This window comes from Salvelinus fontinalis, chromosome 3 (assembly GCF_029448725.1).
Source record: "Salvelinus fontinalis isolate EN_2023a chromosome 3, ASM2944872v1, whole genome shotgun sequence".
NCBI classification, from domain to species: Eukaryota; Metazoa; Chordata; class Actinopteri; order Salmoniformes; family Salmonidae; genus Salvelinus; species Salvelinus fontinalis.
Genome location: NC_074667.1, coordinates 19,529,090 through 19,549,541, shown reverse-complemented (window position 1 = coordinate 19,549,541; position 20,452 = coordinate 19,529,090). Strand labels below are relative to the sequence as shown.

Here is a 20,452-nt window from a genome sequence, read left to right as displayed (position 1 = left end):
CTGTTCATTGACTATAGCTCAGCATTCAACACCATAGTACCCTCCAAGCTCTTCATTAAGCTCGAGGCCCTGGGTCTGAACCCCGCCCAGTGCAACTGTGTCCTGGACTTCCTGACGGGCCGCCCCAGGTTGTGAAGGTAAGAGACAACATCTCCACTTCACTGATCCTCAACCCTGGGGCTCCACAAGGGTGCGTGCTCAGCCCTCTCCTGTACTCCCTGTTCATCAATGACTGCGTGGCCACACACGCCTCCAACTCAATCATCAAGTTTGCAGACGACACAACAGTAGTAGGCCGGATTACCAACAATGACGAGACAGCCTACAGGGAGGAGGTGAGGGTGCCAGGAAAATAACCTCTCACCCAACGTCAACAAAAGAAAGGAGCTGATCGTGGACTTCAGGAAACAGCAGAGGGAGAACCCCCTATCCACATCGATGGGACCGCAGTGGAGAAGGTGGAAAGCTTCAAGTTCCTCAGCGTACACATCTATGACAATCTGAAATGGTCCACCTGCACAGGCACAACAGCACCTCTTCAACCTCAGGAGGCTGAAGAAATGTGGCTTGGCACCTAAAACCCTTACAAATCTTTACAGATGCACAATTGAGAGCATCCTGTCGGGCTGTATCACTGCCTGGTATGGCAACTGCACCGCCCACAACCGCAGGGCTCTCCAGAGGGTGGTGCGGTCTGCCCAACGCATCATTGGGTGCAAACTACCTGCCCTCCAGGACACTTACAGCACCCAATGTCACAGGAAGGCCAAAAAGATAATCAAGGACAACAACCACCCGAGCCACTGCCTGTTCACCCCGCTATCATCCAGAAGGTGAGGTCTGTACAGGTGCATCAAAGCTGGGACCGAGAGACTGAAAAACAGCTTCTATCTCAAGGCCATCAGACTGTTAAATAGCCATCACTAGCACATTAGAGGCTGCTGCCCTATATACATAGACTTGAAATCACTGTCCACTTTAATAATGGAACACTAGTCAACTTAATAATGTTCACATATTTTGCATTACTCATCTCATATGTATATACTGTATACTATTCTACTGTATCTTGGTCTATGCCACTCTGACATTGCTCGTCCAATTATTTATATATTCTCAATTCCATTCCTTTACTTTAGATTTGTGTGTATTGTGTGAATTGCTGTGAAATTGTTAGATATTACTTTTGTTAGATATTACTGCACTGTTGGAGCTGGAAACACAAACATTTCACTATAACATCTGCTAAACACGGTGTAGGTGACCAATACAATTTGATTTGATTTGATTTAGCTATGTCTTCTTGAATTTCCCATTGCATGCAATTCAGCTTTTAGCTCCCATATATACCAAAAAAAACTAAATTAAACATTACTGCAGATTCATTTTCACAATGTCAACATAAATGATGTAATAAGAAATTAAATTATTATGTAATTCAGTCCAAATAAGTTCCTTATTGAGATACAAGACATGTCGACTTTACCATAAAGTATATGTTTTGAACAGTAGATGGCAGAAGTACACTGTGTTAAATACCCAGCGGTGTATTTCAAATCAATGTCTTGTGTGTGTGAAATTAAATAATAATATGAATTAAATATAATATAATTGACTATGATGCAGTATAGTCATATTTCTCCACACTAAAAACTTATCCCTATAGGATGCCAATTGGTTGACAAAGCATTTAATGTAATTCATATTATTCTTATCAATAAGACTCTAAAACAAAGTTATATCAGTTTGTCGACTGTCGACTTTTGATCACACATTGCCCCTTGTGGCATGGAGTTTATACCTGTATTCCTTTACCTACCTCTATCTTCTCCTTTTATAAGACGATATATCAGTAAGATACATGCAAATACTATATCATGCTCCCACAAATACACAAAATTCACAAAGCAGAAATGAAGAATTGTATCACTTTTCAGGAGATCATGTATTTCAGACGATTGAAACCAGATTAGTAAAAAAATCGTAAACATTTACAGTGCGATGGACATATGAAGTCTATTATAATAGGTTCATATTATACCCGTCTATTACCATTACAGCTACTTGTAATATTAAAGATAACTGCAGAAGATCACTGAATGGCAGAGGGGTGCAGTGTACGTTACCTTTTATCGCTATAATATTTTTTGTTGCAAGACTAGACGTACTATGGTGTGTGGATAGTTGAAGTAGCTATTGCTAATGCAGGTTTAACTGAGTAGGAGCCCTGAGCTGAGCTCAAGAGCCGGTAAAATTACCATTCCATGACATTTTCACATGCAAATAGCACTTGATTACTATGATATACCAAAGCCATAAATCATTAGGTCCTTAGCTTTTGTGTGTGGCTATGATACAGTTGTACTCATCTTAAACCATATTCCGCAAAGTAATTACAATTTCAAACATTGAAAATACTGCAACAAAAACAAAAAGTGGATGAAATATATTCTCTCTAAGAATTACAATGTTTAAAATGTACATCATGTTGACACTATTATTTCACTTCACACACAATGGAGAAAAATACATAAGTAGCTTTTATACATGTACTGTATACACTTTAACATACAAAGACAACATATACAAAAGTTATAATTGATTTAACATTTTCGACATAAGAACAGTTGTTTAAGATTAGTGGGCAGTAAAGTGCAGTTGCCTTACAACACAAGCTAAAAGTTATTGGTCAACAAGTAGGCTAACTCTCATAGTTAATAGTTTAAATGCATTTATATTCGTTTGAGGTATATATGACAGGATTACATACAAATATATTTAGATCTGATATTTTCTCTTTGTTATTTACAGAGCAGCAATAAAGGGAGTCTCTCTGGACATTCAGGTCCAGAACTATTATCTTTCTGTAGTGAGGTCCAAATGATCTGTGTTTGAAGCCTGTTTTGGAGAAAATAACACATGGAATCAAATATCACATTTCACAACCTGCTAATAGATGTTTTCTTATTTTTGTGGAGTTGAATGTACCTTTTTATAGTTATATATTGTGTGTTTATACAACGGGTGCGCCTAATCCTGAATGCTGATTGGTTAAAACCGCATTCTAGCTAGTGTCTATTCCACAAGTGTGTGTGTGTGTTATATTCATTTGAGATATGAGGTATATATCTATATATACAATATACAGTACCAGTCAAAAGTTTGGACACACCTACTCATTAAAGGGTTTCTCTATATTTTTCCTATTTTCTACACTGTAGAATAATAGTGAAGACATCAAAACCGTTGCTCATGTTTCTTGGCCCAACCAAGTATCTTCTTATTATTGGTGTCTTTTAGTAGTGGTTTCTTCACAGAAATTTGACAATGAAGGCCTGATTCACGCAATCTCCTCTGAACAGTTGCGCTTGGTGATTTTTGCGACTGCACTTGAAGAAACTTTCAAAGTTCTTGAAACGTTCCAGATTGACTGAACTTCATGTCTTAAAGTAATGATGGACTGTCATTTCTCTTTTCTTATTTGAGCTGTTCTTGCCATTATAAGGACTTGGTCTTTCACCAAATAGGACTATCGTCTGTATACCACCCCTACCTTGTCACACCACAACTGATTGGTTCAAACACATTAAGAAGGAAAGAAATTCCACAAATTCCCTTTTAACAAGGCACACCTGTTAATTGAAATGCATTCCAGGTGACTACCTCATGAAGCTGGTTGAGAGAATGCCAAGAGTGTGCAAAGCTGTCATCAAGGCAAAGGGTGGCTACTTTGAAGAACATTGTTTTGGTTACTACGTGATTCCATATGTGTTATTTCATAGTTTTGATGTCTTCACTATTATTTTACAATGTAGAAAATAGTAAAAATAAAGAAAGTAGGTGTGTCCAAATTTTTGAATGGTCCTATATACACTGCTCAAAAAAATAAAGGGAACACTTAAACAACACAATGTAACTCCAAGTCAATCACACTTCTGTGAAATTAAACTGTCCACTTAGGAAGCAACACTGATTGACAATAAATTTCACATGCTGTTGTGCAAATGGAATAGACAAAAGGTGGAAATTATAGGCAATTAGCAAGACAACCCCCAAAACAGGAGTGATTCTGCAGATGGTGACCACAGACCACTTCTCAGTTCCTATGCTTCCTGGCTGATGTTTTGGTCACTTTTGAATGCTGGCGGTGCTCTCACTCTAGTGGTAGCATAAGACGGAGTCTACAACCCACACAAGTGGCTCAGGCAGTGCAGTTCATCCAGGATGGCACATCAATGCGAACTGTGGCAAAAAGGTTTGCTGTGTCTGTCAGCGTAGTGTCCAGAGCATGGAGGCGCTACCAGGAGACAGGCCAGTACATCAGGAGACGTGGAGGAGGCCGTAGGAGGGCAACAACCCAGCAGCAGGACCGCTACCTCCGCCTTTGTGCAAGGAGGTGCACTGCCAGAGCCGTGCAAAATGACCTCCAGCAGACCACAAATGTGCATGTGTCAGCATATGGTCTCACAAGGGGTCTGAGGATTTCATCTCGGTACCTAATGGCAGTCAGGCTACCTCTGGCGAGCACATGGAGGGCTGTGCGGCCCCACAAAGAAATGCCACCCCACACCATGACTGACCTATCGCCAAACCGGTCATGCTGGAGAATCTTGTTTCTCATGGTCTGAGAGTCTTTAGGTGCCTTTTGGCAAATTCCAAACGGGCTGTCATGTGAATTTTACTGAGGAGTGGCTTCCGTCTGGCCACTCTACCATAAAGGCCTGATTGGTGGAGTGCTACAGTGATGGTTGTCCTTCTGGAAGGTTCTCCCATCTCCACAGAGGAACTCTAGAGCTCTGTCAGAGTGACCATCAGGTTCTTGGTCACCTCCCTGACCAAGGTCCGTCTCCCCCGATTGCTCAGTTTTGCCTGACGGCCAGCTCTAGGAAGAGTCTTGGTCGTCCAAAACTTCTTCCATTTAAGAATGATGTAGGCCACTGTGTTCTTGGGGACCTTCAATGCTGCAGAAATATTTTGGTACCCTTCCACAGATCTGTGCCTCGACACAATCCTGTCTTGGAGCTCTACGGACAATTCCTTCGACCTCATGGCTTGGTTTTTGCTCTGACATGGACTGTAAACTGTGGGACCTTATATAGACAGGTGTGTGCCTTTCAAAATGATGTCCAATCAATTGAATTGACCACAGGTGGACTCCAATCAAGTTGTAAAAACATCTTAAGGATGATCAATGGAATCACGATTCACCTGAGCTTAATTTTGAGTCTCATAGCAAAGTGTCTGAATTCTTATGTAAATAAGGTATTTCTGTTTTTTTATTTTGAACATATTTGCAAAACTTTCAAAAAACCTGTTTTTGCTTTGTCATTATGGGGTATTGTGTGTAGATTGCTGATTATTATTAAAAACATGTATTCCATTTTAGAATAAGACTGTAAGGTAACAAAATGTGGAAAAGTCAAGGGGTCTGAATACTTTACGAAGGCACTGTAAGTTTCAGTATATGTATGATTTTGAGGTATATTCAAGAGTGAATGTTATTCTTACCTCATCGTCTAATGAAAGCCACAGGTAATTCACGGTTGGGAACAAGCGTCCCCGAATGGATAGTTTCAACTGGTTCACTATCTGTCGCCACAATTTCATAATCTCTGACGACCTGATAGAAAGAGGGGAAAAAGGAGCAGTCATTAGATTATGAAGGGTATGTAAAAGGACAACCAGTATCAATTGAGGTAAGACTCACATGGTGACAGAAAAGAAATTCAGGGTTAACACACATTGCAGAACAAAGTCTTCAGAATGTATTCATACCCCTTGACTTTTGTTGTGTTACAGCCTGAATTCAATATGAATATGAAAACAAAGTGAAAACATGTTTTTCGAAATTTTTGCAAATATATTGAAAATTAAATACAGAAGTATCTAATTTACATACGTATTCACACCCCTAAGTCAATACATGTTTACATGTTAATATCACCGTTGGCAGCAATTACAGCTGTGAGTCTTTCTGGGTAAGTCTCTACAAGCTTTGCACACCAGTATTGTACAATATTTGCACATTGTTATTTTAAAAATTATTCAAGCTCTGTTTTTTTTATTCTTTAAGATATGTCTAGTTGGTTGTTGATCATTGCTAGACAGCCATTTTCAAGTCTTGTGATAGATTCTCAAGCCGGTTTACATCAAAACTGTCACTAGGCCACTTAAGAACATTCAATGTCATCTTGGTAAGCAACTCCAGTGTATATTTGTCCTTATGTTTTAGGTTATTGTCCTGCTGAATGGTGAATTTGTCTCCCTGTGTCTGTTAGAAAGAACACTGAACCAGGTTTTGCTCTAGGTTTTTACCTGTGCTTAGCTCTAATCTGTTTATTTTTATCCTAAAACAACTCTAGTCCATGCCGATAGCAAGCATACCCATAACATGACGCAGTCACCACCATGCTTGAAAATATGAAGAGTGGTACTCAGTGGTGTTGGATTTTTCCCAAACATAACGTTTTGTATTCAGGACATAAAGTTGATTTCTTTGCCACGTTTTGCAGTTTTATTTTCATGCCTTATTGCAAACAGGATGTGGTAGTCAGATGAGGTAGTCGTAAAAAAATGATGTTCAAAACTATGATTGCACACAGAGTGAGTCCATGCAACTTATTATGTGACTTGTTAAGCAGACGTTTAGACGTTTAGCAGACTCCTGAACTTATTTAAGCTTGCCATAACAAAGGGGTTGAAAACTTATTGAGGCATTTCACCTTTTCATTTTTTTATTAATTTGTAACCATTTCTAAAAACATAATTATTGGGGTATTGTATGTAAGCTAGTGACACAAAATATCAATTGAATCCATTTTCAATTCAGGCTAGAACACAACGTATGTGAAAAGGGACTGTACACATTGAAACCTGACGCAGGAAGACGGAGTAATATGCTGTATATCGCCCACAGGTGTTAAGCACTACCTGCGGTAAAACTACAATGTTGGCAACTTGGTGGCCACTTCGGGGGCACAGGAGGTTGTTCTTACCCAGCAGAGTGCCAACTGCAGCTGTAGCTCTGCCAGACGCCGCCCAATGCACATCCTCTTCCCAATACCAAAAGGCACATGGGCAAAGGGGTTAATGGTACTGCTCTCTTTTAGCCAACGCTCTGGCTTAAACCGACTGCTGTCGTCAAAGTATTCCTCATTGGCACCCTGAGCATGGCTGTTGATCATCAACACTGTCTGCAAATGAAGAATAAAGATCTTGATTAGACATCCATCAACTGTTGTAATCGCCCCAACATGAACTCTTAAATGATGGAATTTGAAGTAATCCATTTACCCCCTTGGGAATGGAGTAATCCCCCAACACAGTGTCTTTGTCTAAGGTCCGACTCGTGAAGGGAACTGACGGCGATAACCTGGAGGAATTTGAAAAAAGGGTTTGGAAATATAGTGTTGAAGCAGGAGGATACATAAGCTCTTTAGGATCAGTTAAACATACTCAAACCTTTTTTTAAAGGCAAGTTGAAAGGAAAATAGCTAATCTGTCAAAATTCATAAACGTTCTCTGTGTGAGTTTCTGCATTAAACTCAAAAAACACTTGTCAATTCGAAATGTCTGTAAATTAAAAATAAGACCGATTTTGGTTTGTAACGCTAAAATGTTTTTCTTTCAACTCGCCAAATTGAGCCCCGTTTCAAATGTTCACTCTTTGAGAATAACTTTTCTAGACACGAGATGCGCATCACTTCACAGTGCCAATTTTTTTCCTTATAAAAAATATTCTGTTCTATTTAATTCTGATATATCACATAGTTTTTTTTACTATAAATTAGGTGTGTGTTGACTATGATAAGGGCTTGGGAAATAAAAGTGTATTGTCTGCTAAATTAACTAAACAAGGCTATGCCTTTGCACAGTAATAGGCTTATCCACTGACGAGGTTACTGCCTTTTTGAAGATTGTGTTCTACGATATAATATAACCAGTTGACTGTGGTTTCAATAAGTCAGTCTTAAATGGCACTTGCTTTTCTATTGACTGAATATATATTGTGCAATTTAGAAATTAGGATTTGTTATCTGTAATGGTTATGATAAAATATATATATTTTTTAATTAGAGTACTCAAGTTCAATATAATTTATTAAGGCAGAACATAATAAATAAATAAATATGGATTCCCCCTGTGAAGAAACAGTGCAGAATTGCAGGAAATTGTTTAAAAAATTGCAACAACAAATGTTTTATTTATTTTTGTGTTTCATTCAAATTATTATAGTTTTTTTTGCACCTACTTCCAGACAAAGCCAAGCGCCCATGCCTCAACTAATTTGTTTTGGACGTGTGTACCGGTTTGAATGACATACAGTACACGATGACTGCAGTGTTATTGTTTTTGCGTCACATCCCAGTAGAATGTCTTACTGTACCTCATCGATTCCTTGAGGCAGGCCTTGATGTAGGGCATTCTCTGGAGGTGCTTGGCACTGGGAGTCTGACTAGCGGGCAGAACCTCTCTGATTTCTTGGAGCAGCTTCTTCTGAACGCAGGGGTTACGGGAGAGGTTGAAAATAGCCCACAGCATGCTGTTGGCAGTCTAGAAAACATCAACAGAGGGAGAGAGAGAGAGAGAGAGAGAGAGAGAGAGAGATAGAGAGGGTGAGAGGGAGAGGGGAGAGTTGTCAGACTCATTCAGAGAGATACTATAAACTGCATTCCATAAAGGGGGTCCTACAGTAAATGTAGCTGAGGAATGTGAGGGGTTCCTCAAGGGTTGTTTCTGTCCCATCTGGACTGCAGACCAGATTACCTCAGCCTTTGAACCACTACTATTGCAGTTTGCACCTGTTTGTTTCTTCTCTCACAGGGAGGGAATACCACTTCAAGTGTAGCGTAAATAAGTTAAAACAATGTATGGGAGCAAGAAATGAAGTAAGGTGGAAAGTCATCAACAACAAAGGATGGAGTGTCATGTTTTCCCCTCTTATTTTTCGGAAAATAGAAGAGCAAAATAGGCGCTGGTGCAAGTGAATGATAAATCTGGCCCTGTTCTTGTTTGTACGACCGAGATTCGAACCCGGGTCCCGCTAAGCGAAAATCTAGGCCTAAAGCAAGTCTTCAGGTGACAAGCAATGTAACTCATCACAGTTCACCGGGAAAAAATTTGAGGACTATCACACTTCAGTGTCGTGAAGCTAAACGATTAGCAAGGTTACCCATCATGCAAGTGTGGTTAGACTTGCTAATCACTTAGCGCCACAAACCATCTCTGTTACATTTGTCAACTGATCCTTACCGTCTCCACTCCTCCGATCTGGAGCTCTGTGATGGCGGCGTACAGCTCTTTCTTGGACAGCTGACTGTGGCGGTAGATGTCACACAGGAAGTCATCACTGGGCCCTGTTGCCCCTGCATGGCGCTTTATCTTCTTGTCTATGTAGACTTTGGCTGCGGACAACAACAAGAGACAAACGCAAAATAATTAACTGAAAGATATTTTTGAAAAAGCTAGGTAACAATGACTGCATATAGTCCATTTTTAAAGCCATTCTAAATGGTCAACTTTATTCACCAAAACATGGATTCTATTTGTGAAAAGCTGTAACCAGTCATAAACAATGATAATTGTAAACTTCTACAAACAAGTCATCGATATTTAACAAGCCATAAAATGCCCTCACTTCCACTCCCTATTGCTACTTTCAAAAGCCCTCAACCATCTTATATCTACTGAACCTGGCCACGAGGACAACATACACGGCCACTGTTTATTGAATTTTTTTATTTAACCTTTATTTAACTAGGCAAGTCAGATAAGAACAAATTCTTAATTAAAATGACGTATAGGAGGGGAATGAGCTATGAGCCCCCTTAAATGCAACAAAAATCAAAATAATGCTAATTTAACCATTCTCCTTTTTATTTGAAATGCTATTTTGAACTGCTACCGTGGTAAAAGCTTTTTTTTCAAATCAGTGGAACCCAAGACTTCCCAGGGCAGCCCTGGTTGATTTGGCATCGGGGACAATTTTAGGATTTTAGCTAACCCTAACCTTTTTTCTAACCTTAACCTAATTCTGCTAACATGCTACGTTAATTCTCCTAACCTGTCATGTTAACTATCCTAACCTGCTGTGTAAGTACTCTTAACCTGCTATGAAAAGTCACTTCTGCAAGTCAAAACTGGCGGACCTGCCCTGAGAGCAGTATGAGTATCCACTAATGCAATACAGCCCACCTCTGTGGTTTAAAAAGGAAAATCACAGAGACCCCCCCCCCACCCGTGTACCTGGTTGCTTTAGCGGTGGTTGGGAGCGAGATCAGGGGGCATTTAGAGTGAGAGAGTGGACATGGAGGGGAGGTTTCTTTAGAGGGATGGGGAGGGGACCGAGAGTCGGGGGGCATTGTAGGAGGAGTTTTTACCTGTGCTGAATATACGGTCCCAAGCCGTGGTGTGGTCCTGCCATGTTTTGGTGTTCAGTTTTTTGTGGAGCTCCACTGGCGTGACCATCATGGCGCCAAATGTGCTCATCATCTACACATCCACAGAGAGAGAGGGAAGAGAGAGAGATACTTTAAATGTAACAATCAAATAAAGACATACAGTACATGACAATGTAACAATTTATCGTTGCAACCAGTCATTTTTAAAGTCTACCTCCAGTGTTTCAATATCAACTTATAGCACAGGACCATGGTTACCCTAACAAAATGTTGTTTAAAAGACGTTGTAAATACATGCATGTCTCCTGGCTGCTGAAGATATTTGTTTGCCCCAGTAAATTCCTGCCTACCCAGGGACCAGTTTCAGATAGTCTATTGACTCATCAGTAACTGTAGCAGTGGTGATTAGCACACTCACTAAAGTGAACTCAGTGAACTGCACTCTATCTATAGGCTCAGAGCGATATCGCAATATAGCTCTGTCACAGAAAGATCACTAAAATCATCCCCAAGCCAGGGGTCTTCAGCTGCACCCACAATACCTGTATCACTATAGGCAAATAGTAACTGGATGTGTAAAATCAATGACCACTTACCGTCTTTATGGATGTGATAAAGGTCATAGCCTCCTCGTTGACATTGTCATCCAGAAGCCCGAAACGTTTGTCGTAGAGCACTAAGCAAATGGCTGTAATTAGATAATAAAACATTGAAAACATGAATTGAGTAACAACATGCATTAATGTATTATTTAATTTTTCCTCAGTAGCAAATCAATTATAATGTCCATTCATTCTAATAAGACTTTTAGTTAATTTTGTTTTTAAAACAATTAAATTATCATTAGAATAATTCAAATGATTTAATACATCCACATTACATATAAGCAACAATCTTTATTGTAAATATGAATATCTAACTACAAATATGTTATTTACATTATAAACAATAGGCTACTTACTCTCCATTGACCATTTATTCAATTCGAAGTACAAGTCCTCAAATTGTCCATTGTCAGTCACTTGCCCAATTCTACTAACGAAATCGGCCAACACCTTCATTTTGGAGACAAGAAAAAGTAATCATTTGATCAAATTCACCTTGAAATGTGCAGTTTTACCGCAGATAAATTATCTTACAAACCTGGTTTATTTTTCCATCAAGTTTCGCGACTTCTGTGGGTTTCATCAATTTCTGCTGAAACGCGCTTCTCACCCTCTGCCAGTCTTCCCCTTCCCTGAAAATCAGCAGGAAATCTATGAATTGGTAGGCTACGTCTGTTAAAATAGATTATCTGTGTATTTCTGTTGAGCAAATAGCACGATATCATAGGAATACTGAAAAGTGCCACTTACAGAATAAGAAGTCCATATGCCTCGCCTCTTAAGTCTCGGTATGCTTTCCAGGGTTTGATCTCCAGACGCTGTGGATAAGCGCTCTCCTTTCTGTAGAGTGCCTCCACTAAGCAAGGTGCGCCAATATGGACCGATTCAAAGGAGCCGAGTTTCATCCGGAAAATCTTTCCGAATTTCTTATGGTAATCAATCTAAAAGGAAGAAATATCAGACACAAAACATTTAATCCACCAATAAAACAACTTTATTATCTATTATAATGAAATAAAATAAAACATCTGTCGAATTGTTTTTAGTTTTTATTCTTCATCTTATTATTCTTATCGTTATAATATATTCTTGTTATCATTTACCAATGCATTGTGTTGTCTTTGCAGCCCTCCTTTGCGTAGTAGTTCTATCAAACTGCCAAATAAGGGCCAGTTGGTGGGTCCAGGTATCGAGTCAAGGCTCTGAGTCTGCGAGGGAAGACTGTGTCGACAAGGCGCAACCAATGTAGCATCCTTCGGGTCCAGGACGCACACTGAAGATGTTGGCTTGAAGTGCTGCAAACCAACCGTTTTCTTTTTTAACAATTCGACTATCTGTGGTACCTTTTGGATTTGTGCTCTCATTCTCGTGCTGTGATAGGCAAAAAAAAAATACTGGGGCACTAATTAATTTATTTGCTTTGTTGGAAACTTGGAAGTTTCAGTGTTCTCGTTTCTTGGAACTGTGACGCCTACCACAATATATATACTCTTGACAGTGTTTATTCACAACCAATCAGGGATCGGGCTTGCATGGTGTGGCCGGCGAACCCACACCATTCATTTATGAATCCAAATTGTGAGGATCGCATGACCCCAGATAGATGCAGGAAGTGCCCTTGCCTCATAATTTATAAATAAACATATCGGCCTAAACTGAAGGTGACGCAGTTCGCTTGAACCATCGGCAGTCACACTATGAGGGCATGTCAGCGATGAGGATGGCATGTTTTTGGATTTTGAAGTACCATGTTGTTGCCCTATAAAAGTGCTTACTCACTGAGTGTCATTTGCCATCGTAATAACCTTGAACATTGAGAAATGTTTGCTGGCGTGCTTAGGGGGAGCATGTTGGTTTTGTAATCCCCTAACACAGGAGCACACACATGGGTACAATCACAGTGCACACAAAACACAAACACACATGCATGACACTGATCAGTGGCGATTTTAGCATGTAAATCTTGGTGAGGCAAGCAAAGCCACTACACAACACAGCACTAAGCAATACATGAATTGCTGTTAGGGCCTACATTAAGCTGTCCCAACAGCAGAGTCCCAACAGCAGTCCCAACACCTTACCACTGCTACACCTGGTTATCAGCAGAGCCCTGTCTGGCAGCGAAACAGTTAATTCAGCCTCATTTACCGCCTTTAAAAAAAACATAGCTGATATGGCTGACTTGCTTAAATGTGGTTTCTAATGACAATTAAGATGTACTTGCTATGGTATAAGGTGGTGACGACGAGCGAATAAGAGACATTCCGTAATTTCGATTAAGACATTAAATGAGAGCGCGACGACGGACGTAGTCAATATAACTATTTGTTCAGCACCTTTGAAATGTACAGCGACAGAATTCAGATCATGGGCCATTCTTACATTGTTCTCCCTGCACACCAAGTCAGAACCATAGGATAAATAAAGGGGGCAAATAAGCAGACAATGAAAGCTCTTACAATATTTGATGATTACATATCTCTAAAACAGGTTATAGGCTACATGTACACCACCAAGTTGGAACAGTAGGCAAAATGAAGAGGTGAAAAAAGACCAAATGACTCGGGTGAGGCACATTGAATGCTGTTTGGGTATTTGCATGTCAAAAAAGATACACGTCAAATAACACTATTTGACTCATTAAACAAGCTTTCATTTTGACACGTCAAATAACACAATTCTATTATAGAATGTTGTGTGTGCTGAATTTGCACATGCAAGCCAAGCACCACCACTACTATCAGTAGGACTGTCAAAGCTGTACAAAAAAAAGTCTGCAAACAATCACACACGAACGATGTGTTTACAATACTGCGTTGGTGAAAATAGACCAAATTATTAGTGTGATGCACATGGGCTACTTACAGCATACTACACAACATACACTTAGTATTACTTTCTTAGCTACAGTATTACATATCTCCCTGGCATTTTACATAATTTATGCAGCAGCATACAAAACATTTTTTAAGGATTGTAAAAAAAAAAAACATTTTAGCCTTAAATGATATACCCAAATCTAACTGCCTGTAGCTCAGGACCTGAAGCAAGGATATGCATTTCTTGATTCCATTTGAAAGGAAACACTTTGAAGTTTGTGGAAATGTGAAATTCATGTAGGAGAATATAACACATTAGATCTGGCAAAAGATAATACAAACATAAAAACCTGCATTTTTGTTTTTTGTTTTATCATCTTTGAAATGCAATAGAAAGGCCATAATATAATATTGCAGTTTAGGCGCAATTTAGATTTTGTCCACTAGATGACAGCAGTGTGTGCGCGAAGTTTCAGATTGATCCAGTGAAGCATTGTAACACTGGACAATATTTTGTGTCAAGTCTGCCCAAATGTGCCAAATTGGTCAATTGATACATTTTCTACTGAGCCTTGACATATACACTCACTTTCACACATCTAGATGGCCGGGCGGAGTCGGTGTGGAGCCAGAGACAGCAGGGGTTCAAACTGTAGAACCCAGTTCCTACATTTGAATATAAAAATTGATTTTATCAAACAAACTATGCTACATTTTATCTCTGGGACCCTCATGATGACAAATCAGAGCAAGATTACTGAATGTAAGTACATTCTTTACCTTCGGAGGTGAATGTAACAAACCAGTTGTTTTTTGTTGTTGTGCACTCTCCTCAAACAATAGCATGGTATTTTTTCCCTGTAATAGCTACTGTAAATTGGACAGTGCAGTTAGATTCACAAAAAAATGTAAGCTTTCTGCCCATATAAGACATGACTATGTCCTGGAAAGTTTGCTGTTACTTACAACTGTCATGCTAATCACATTAGTGCACGTTAGCTCAACCGTTCCGGTATAGCGACACCGATCCCGTAGATATTTTAAACAGGAAAATGGTGAGGCAGTCCTTTGTGGGCAAATTTTGTCATCAAACTTTGTCATCAAATTCTTGTATTTACGGTGGGAACTCAGGGATAAAAGCACAGCCACTCCACTGAATAGCAGGCTAGTGATTGCTTTGCAGTGCTTGCAGTTAGCCACTGATTGTAACGGCTATCGTCATATTCTTCCTCCTCCTCGGACGAGGAGAGGCGAGACGGATCAGACCAATACGTAGAGTGGTTAGGGTTCATAATGATTTATTATAACGAAACTGAAACTGACTTACAAAACAATTAAACGAAGTGCATAAACCGATACAGTACCGTGTGATGCAACAAACACAGACACGGAAACAAACACCCACAAAACACACGTGAAACCCAGGCTGCCTAAGTATGATTCTCAATCAGGGACAACGATTGACAGCTGTCTCTGATTGAGAATCATACCCGGCCGAACACAAACATCCCAACATAGAAAATCAAACATAGACAAACCCACCCAACTCATGCCCTGACCAACTAAATAAATACAAGAAAAAGGAAAACAGGTCAGGAACGTGACACTGATTCCTTGTTGAATTAATGATTTCCACCTTGTTGTGTAATGGGTCCATGTCCAATGGCCGATGAGCACTGATACGTTTTATCTATAATTTCTCTTCATTATTTCTCTTCGTATGACAAGTATTAAAAATGATTTGCCAGTAGATTGTCCACTTGACTCATTATGATGACTGCTAGCTAAGATTTTGAAAGTAAGATGTTGACATGATTAGTCCAATCAAATATAAGGTGATTTGAAATAATTGTATCTGTGGCCAATGGACCTTGAGCCTTCTTGGAAGGGCACTTATAATATAACTCTATGACAGGACCCAAAGGGCTGAAATGTTCAATGTCTACTCTTACTAAGAACTTGGACTCTGCCTGCAACTTAGTGTCCCCATGAGTCCCCATGAGTGACAGAACACTGAGCCAATCAGGCACATGCTTCTATTTTCTGAAGGCTTGCTCCACCACCACAGAAAACACTGAGCTAGGCTGAAACACCTGCATTTTGGAGCTGCCTTACTCAAGAAAACAAAAAAGAGACCATGTTTGTATGTGGCTTTATTAACTCAATTATATATATTTTTTTTTTTACATAGTTAGCAAACTGATATGTGACACGTATTAATGCCAAAATGACATGCAAAACAGGCAAGATCCCACCTGCCTTGAATGACAGGTCGCCACCGACACATGTATAGATATGGTGCATTCTGTCTACAGTCATTCACCCGGAACACTCATCTCATCCCTACCTGGTCGTCGGTGACTTCAGTTACTTCATTGGATCTACCTATTCAATCCCATCAACTCACCTCCGCTGCCCGCTCCGTCACTTGGATTTTTCTATCACTACATTCAAACTTGTAAATAAATACTCACCTTCGTCTTACTCTCCTTGTCCTGGTCTGCTTCTGGGATCAACTTTAGAAAACCGTGACACCCATTGGGTCTCCATTGGGCTGTCGATTATTGTTCCCATGTCCGTTGTTCCCATGTCCGTCGCTCTTTTGTTTGGGTTTCAACCCTGTGTTTTGTATACGTGTTTGTTTGGTCTACGTCCCCGTGCCTTTACATGGAACGCCATAATTTGGGTCTATAAAAACCCCTATTAAGCATTCCTGCACCTGTCTCCCGATTCCTATATCACAAAACGTGACCGGTATTTTGTGTAGATTGATGAGGAAAAAACACAATTTAATCAATTTTAGAATAAGGCTGTAACAAAATGTGGAAAAATGTCAAGGGGTCTGAATACTTTCCGAATGCACTGTATTACCTGTGTCAATAGGTGAACAGCTATAGTCAGGTGTAAACTGTAGTCACCATGGTTGTGGTCAATTTAATTTAATTCAAATGAGAATGTAGGCTAAACTGAAAGTCCAATTCCAATAGGCTTGGAAAGTGGAGATGAAACAAAATATCACAAAAAGAAACATTACCGGAGACTATTCACAGTTTTTAAGAGGTGTTCCATTTGCTAGTGGTAGGGATGCAGTAGGAATTCACTGTAAATAGGTGATTTTCTTCGCCCCACAGTTAGCCAAGATGCTTAGCTAGCAATCTCATTTTGTTTACAGTTAGTTAACAACCGTTCCTATACTATTTTGCTACCGTAGCTACCGTAGCACTGCCATGTCAACAACATCTCCAAACATTGTGAGGGGTCTTCAGTTGTGTTTACCTATGTGACACCATCCACTTTCCAAGTGTATTCCAAATTCCCCTCATTGAAAAGCAGAGTAAATGGTTAACTTACATTTCTGTTTACTTCCTGTATTGACTTAATTGAAATGAAATTGACCCCAACCATTGTGGTCACTACTGAAGACTGGTTGGATACACACCAACAATACACTTTGCCCTTACTAAAACTTTACCTCTTAAATATGTTGAAGCGCTTGATCCCAGATAGTAACCCAGTCTCAGAGCATTTTGTATTAATCTGTATGTAAATCTGACCCACTCCAATTAGTATGTTATGTTATATTTCCTATGGTATGTATTAATTTGTGAATATCCATCACCCATTTTGTACTATATGTTGTGAATTATAATTTGGACTATATGTTATCAAAACATACAATATGTTATGAATTTGCCAAACGTTCTATATGTTTAATTATTTATAAATGTATGATATGTTACTAATTCTAACTAGGTGGCTAATGTTAGGGTTAAGGTTGGGGTAGGAGTGTAGGAGTTAGGTTAAAGGGTGAATGTTAGGGAAAGGGTTAGCTAAAAAGGTTAAGGGTAGTGTTAGCTAAAATGATTAAGGTTAGGGTTAGTGGAAGGGTTAGCTAACATGCTAAGTAGTTGCAAAGTAGCTAAAAAGTAGTAAGTAGTTGAAAGGTTGATAATTAGATAAAATGCTAAAGTTGTCCGTGATGAAATTTGAACTCACAACCTTTGGGTTGCTAGATGCTCGCATTATACATCCACTCTGGCCAACCATACAACTTTCGTTTTTTTGCCTTAAAACTTCTTAAGGCTAGGGGGTGCTGTTGTCACTATTTATGGTAATCGTGTAATTTTTGAAACGGCTTCCTACAAAATTTTTGATCGTACAATATGCATATTATTATTATTATTGGATAGAAAACAGTCTATAGTTTCTATAGGAGTTGAAATTTTGTCTCTAAGTTGAACAGAACTCATTCTACAGCAATTTCCCTGACATGGAGTCAGATTTCAGAAATGTTGGCCCCTGTTCTGGAGTCAGTTTTAAGGCCAATGTTATTCCTATGAGTATATGGACACTGCTTACGTCTTCCCCTGGATGCCTTTACGTGATGACGATTTGAATGGGGTCGACTGCCCAATCACAGGCACTATAAATAAAAAAAACCTGTAGCTAGGAATTCTTTTCTTGCTGCGTCATGCGCGCGGCGGCCACCGACCCGCACTTGTTCCAAGCATTAGTGTAGGGAGTAATATTACTCTGGTCATGTTTCTACTCGTTATGGGAGTTAAAAACATCATAAGGTAGTTAATTTAAAGCGTTTTATAGCAATTTATATCCGATTTTGGGACATTTATTTCTGAGACGCTGTGAATCTCTGGGCACGCTTCCAGTTCATGCCGAACGCAGTTGGCATTTCCACATGGCAAGAGGACAGCTTTCCACCAAAAGACGATTAGACCCAAGAAAGGATCCTTTGCCCAAGATACTGATGGAAGAACAGCTCAAAGTAGGAACAATTTATTATGATAAATCGTGTTTCTGTCGAAAAATGTTAGTGGCTTAGGACGCCATCTTTTTTGACGTAGCTTCGCTTGGCGCAAACTGTATTGAAAAGTAAGGATAATTTAAAAAATGTAATTCCGCGATTGTATTAAGAATTAAATTGTCTATCAATCCCTGTCCACCCTATATTTTTTAGTCACGTTTATGAGTATTTATGTATACGAGTAGATCACTGTCTAATATGGCGCACGAACATTTTCTCACCAGCTGGGCTACTTTTCCCATTGTCTAACCATGATTTTGGTGGCTAAATATGCACATTTTCGAACAAACTGTATATGTATGTTGTAATGTGATGTTACAGGGGTGTCATCTGAAGAATTCTGAGAAGGTTAGTGAAAAAAATAATATATTTTGGCGATGTTTACGTTATCGCTCTCTTTGGCTAGAATCAATGCTGGGGTAATGTTTGCACATGTGCTATGCTAATATAACGATTTATTGTGTTTTCGCTGTAAGACACTTAGAAAATCTGAAATATTGTCTGTATTCACAGGATCTGTGTCTTTCGATTAGTGTATGCTGTGTATTTTTACGAAATGTTTGATGATTAGTAGATAGGTAAACACGTTGCTCATTGTAATTATTCTAGTCCATTTGTGACGGTGGGTGCAATTGTAAACTATGCCATCTACCTGAAATATGCACATTTTTCTAACAAAACCTATCCTATACCATAAATATGTTATCAGACTGTCATCTGATGAGTTTTTTTCTTGGTTAGGGGCTATAAATATCTTAGTTTAGCCGAATTGGTGATAGCTACTGGTGTTGGTGGACAAATAAAAGATGGTGGATTATGCTAATGTGTTTTTAGCTAATAGATTTACATCTTTACATATTGTGTCTTCCCTGTAAAACATTTTAAAAATCGGACATGTTGGCTGGATTCACAAGATCTGTGTCTTTCATTAGCTGTATTGGACTTTAATGTGTGAAAGTTAAATATTTAAAAAATATATATTTTTTGAATTTCGCGGCTCTGCCTTTTCAGTGGGGGTGTGGGGGGTGTGCCGCTAGCGGAACGTGTGTCCTTGAAAGGTTAAGTAACCATTTGTCTTATGTAACCATACCAAACATAACATATCATGCTAATTTGGTATCCTGGATTTACATTTACTATGTTACGTCTAGTCTATGAGACCAGGCTGCAGATAGAGTGTACATTAATGATGCTGTTAGTTCACCCGCACACGCCCGCAAGTGCTAATAACCCATCCACAACCGCCCGACTATATCACATATAATGTGATGAAGGGGAAATCTGAGGCCCGCAAATATACAAAATGCAATGTATTGTCAGAGATCGCAAACTATTTTTTGACAGGCCTTTTTAGATAGGCCTATGTTTAAGGAATAAGGCATGCGAACCCAGGGATTATTGTGTGATAAGAAGGGCTGTTCTTAGGCCCAAGGCAAAGCCAATCGTTCATTCTATTTATTCCACGTTGCTATGCTAAACAAATAATTGGCATGTAGCTAGATAACAGATGTTCAATGATGACGAGAGACAAGAACTTCAATAAATAATGATTGAATAAATATTTTATAAACAGGCAACAAGAACTTCAGCAAATAATGATTTAATAAATAATGTATAAATTGGCAACAAACAGTCAATAAGATAGTTATTGATGATAGCTAGTCTAAAGTTACTTATCCTTTGCTAGCTAACTAACGCGAACACAGAATCACCTGTATGCATATTGCAATCCTTTTATTTTACTCCTTTAGTGTTTTATTTTAATTTGTATTATTTTTTTTAAAACTCTGCATCATTGGGAAGGAC

General features: G+C 39.2%; 1 protein-coding gene across 1 annotated transcript; it reads right to left on the bottom strand.

Moving 5' to 3' along the window:
* Positions 1-1,916: 1,916 nt before the first annotated feature.
* On the bottom strand, positions 1,917-12,581 carry LOC129840639 (1,25-dihydroxyvitamin D(3) 24-hydroxylase, mitochondrial-like). Its single transcript, XM_055908653.1, has 12 exons — positions 12,109-12,581; positions 11,756-11,946; positions 11,544-11,637; positions 11,362-11,455; positions 10,997-11,088; positions 10,380-10,491; positions 9,253-9,404; positions 8,387-8,553; positions 7,294-7,372; positions 6,996-7,193; positions 5,509-5,620; positions 1,917-2,898 (listed from the first exon to the last, which is right to left on the bottom strand). Exons 1-11 carry the CDS (start codon positions 12,367-12,369, stop codon positions 5,510-5,512), a joined length of 1,551 nt encoding a protein of 516 aa, XP_055764628.1. The 5' UTR covers positions 12,370-12,581; the 3' UTR covers positions 1,917-2,898; position 5,509.
* Positions 12,582-20,452: the final 7,871 nt, after the last annotated feature.

What these genes read in the sequence shown, in the direction of transcription:
- LOC129840639 (XM_055908653.1), bottom strand. Translation starts at nt 12,369, where the DNA reads ATGAGAGCACAAATCCAAAAGGTACCACAGATAGTCGAATTGTTAAAA. An exon ending in GAATAAATGGTCAATGGAGA is followed by an intron (nt 11,089 to 11,361) that starts GTAAGTAGCCTA and finishes ATCTAATTACAG; the next exon opens with CCATTTGCTTAGTGCTCTAC. An exon ending in ATTACTCCATTCCCAAGGGG is followed by an intron (nt 7,194 to 7,293) that starts GTAAATGGATTA and finishes CTTCATTTGCAG; the next exon opens with ACAGTGTTGATGATCAACAG.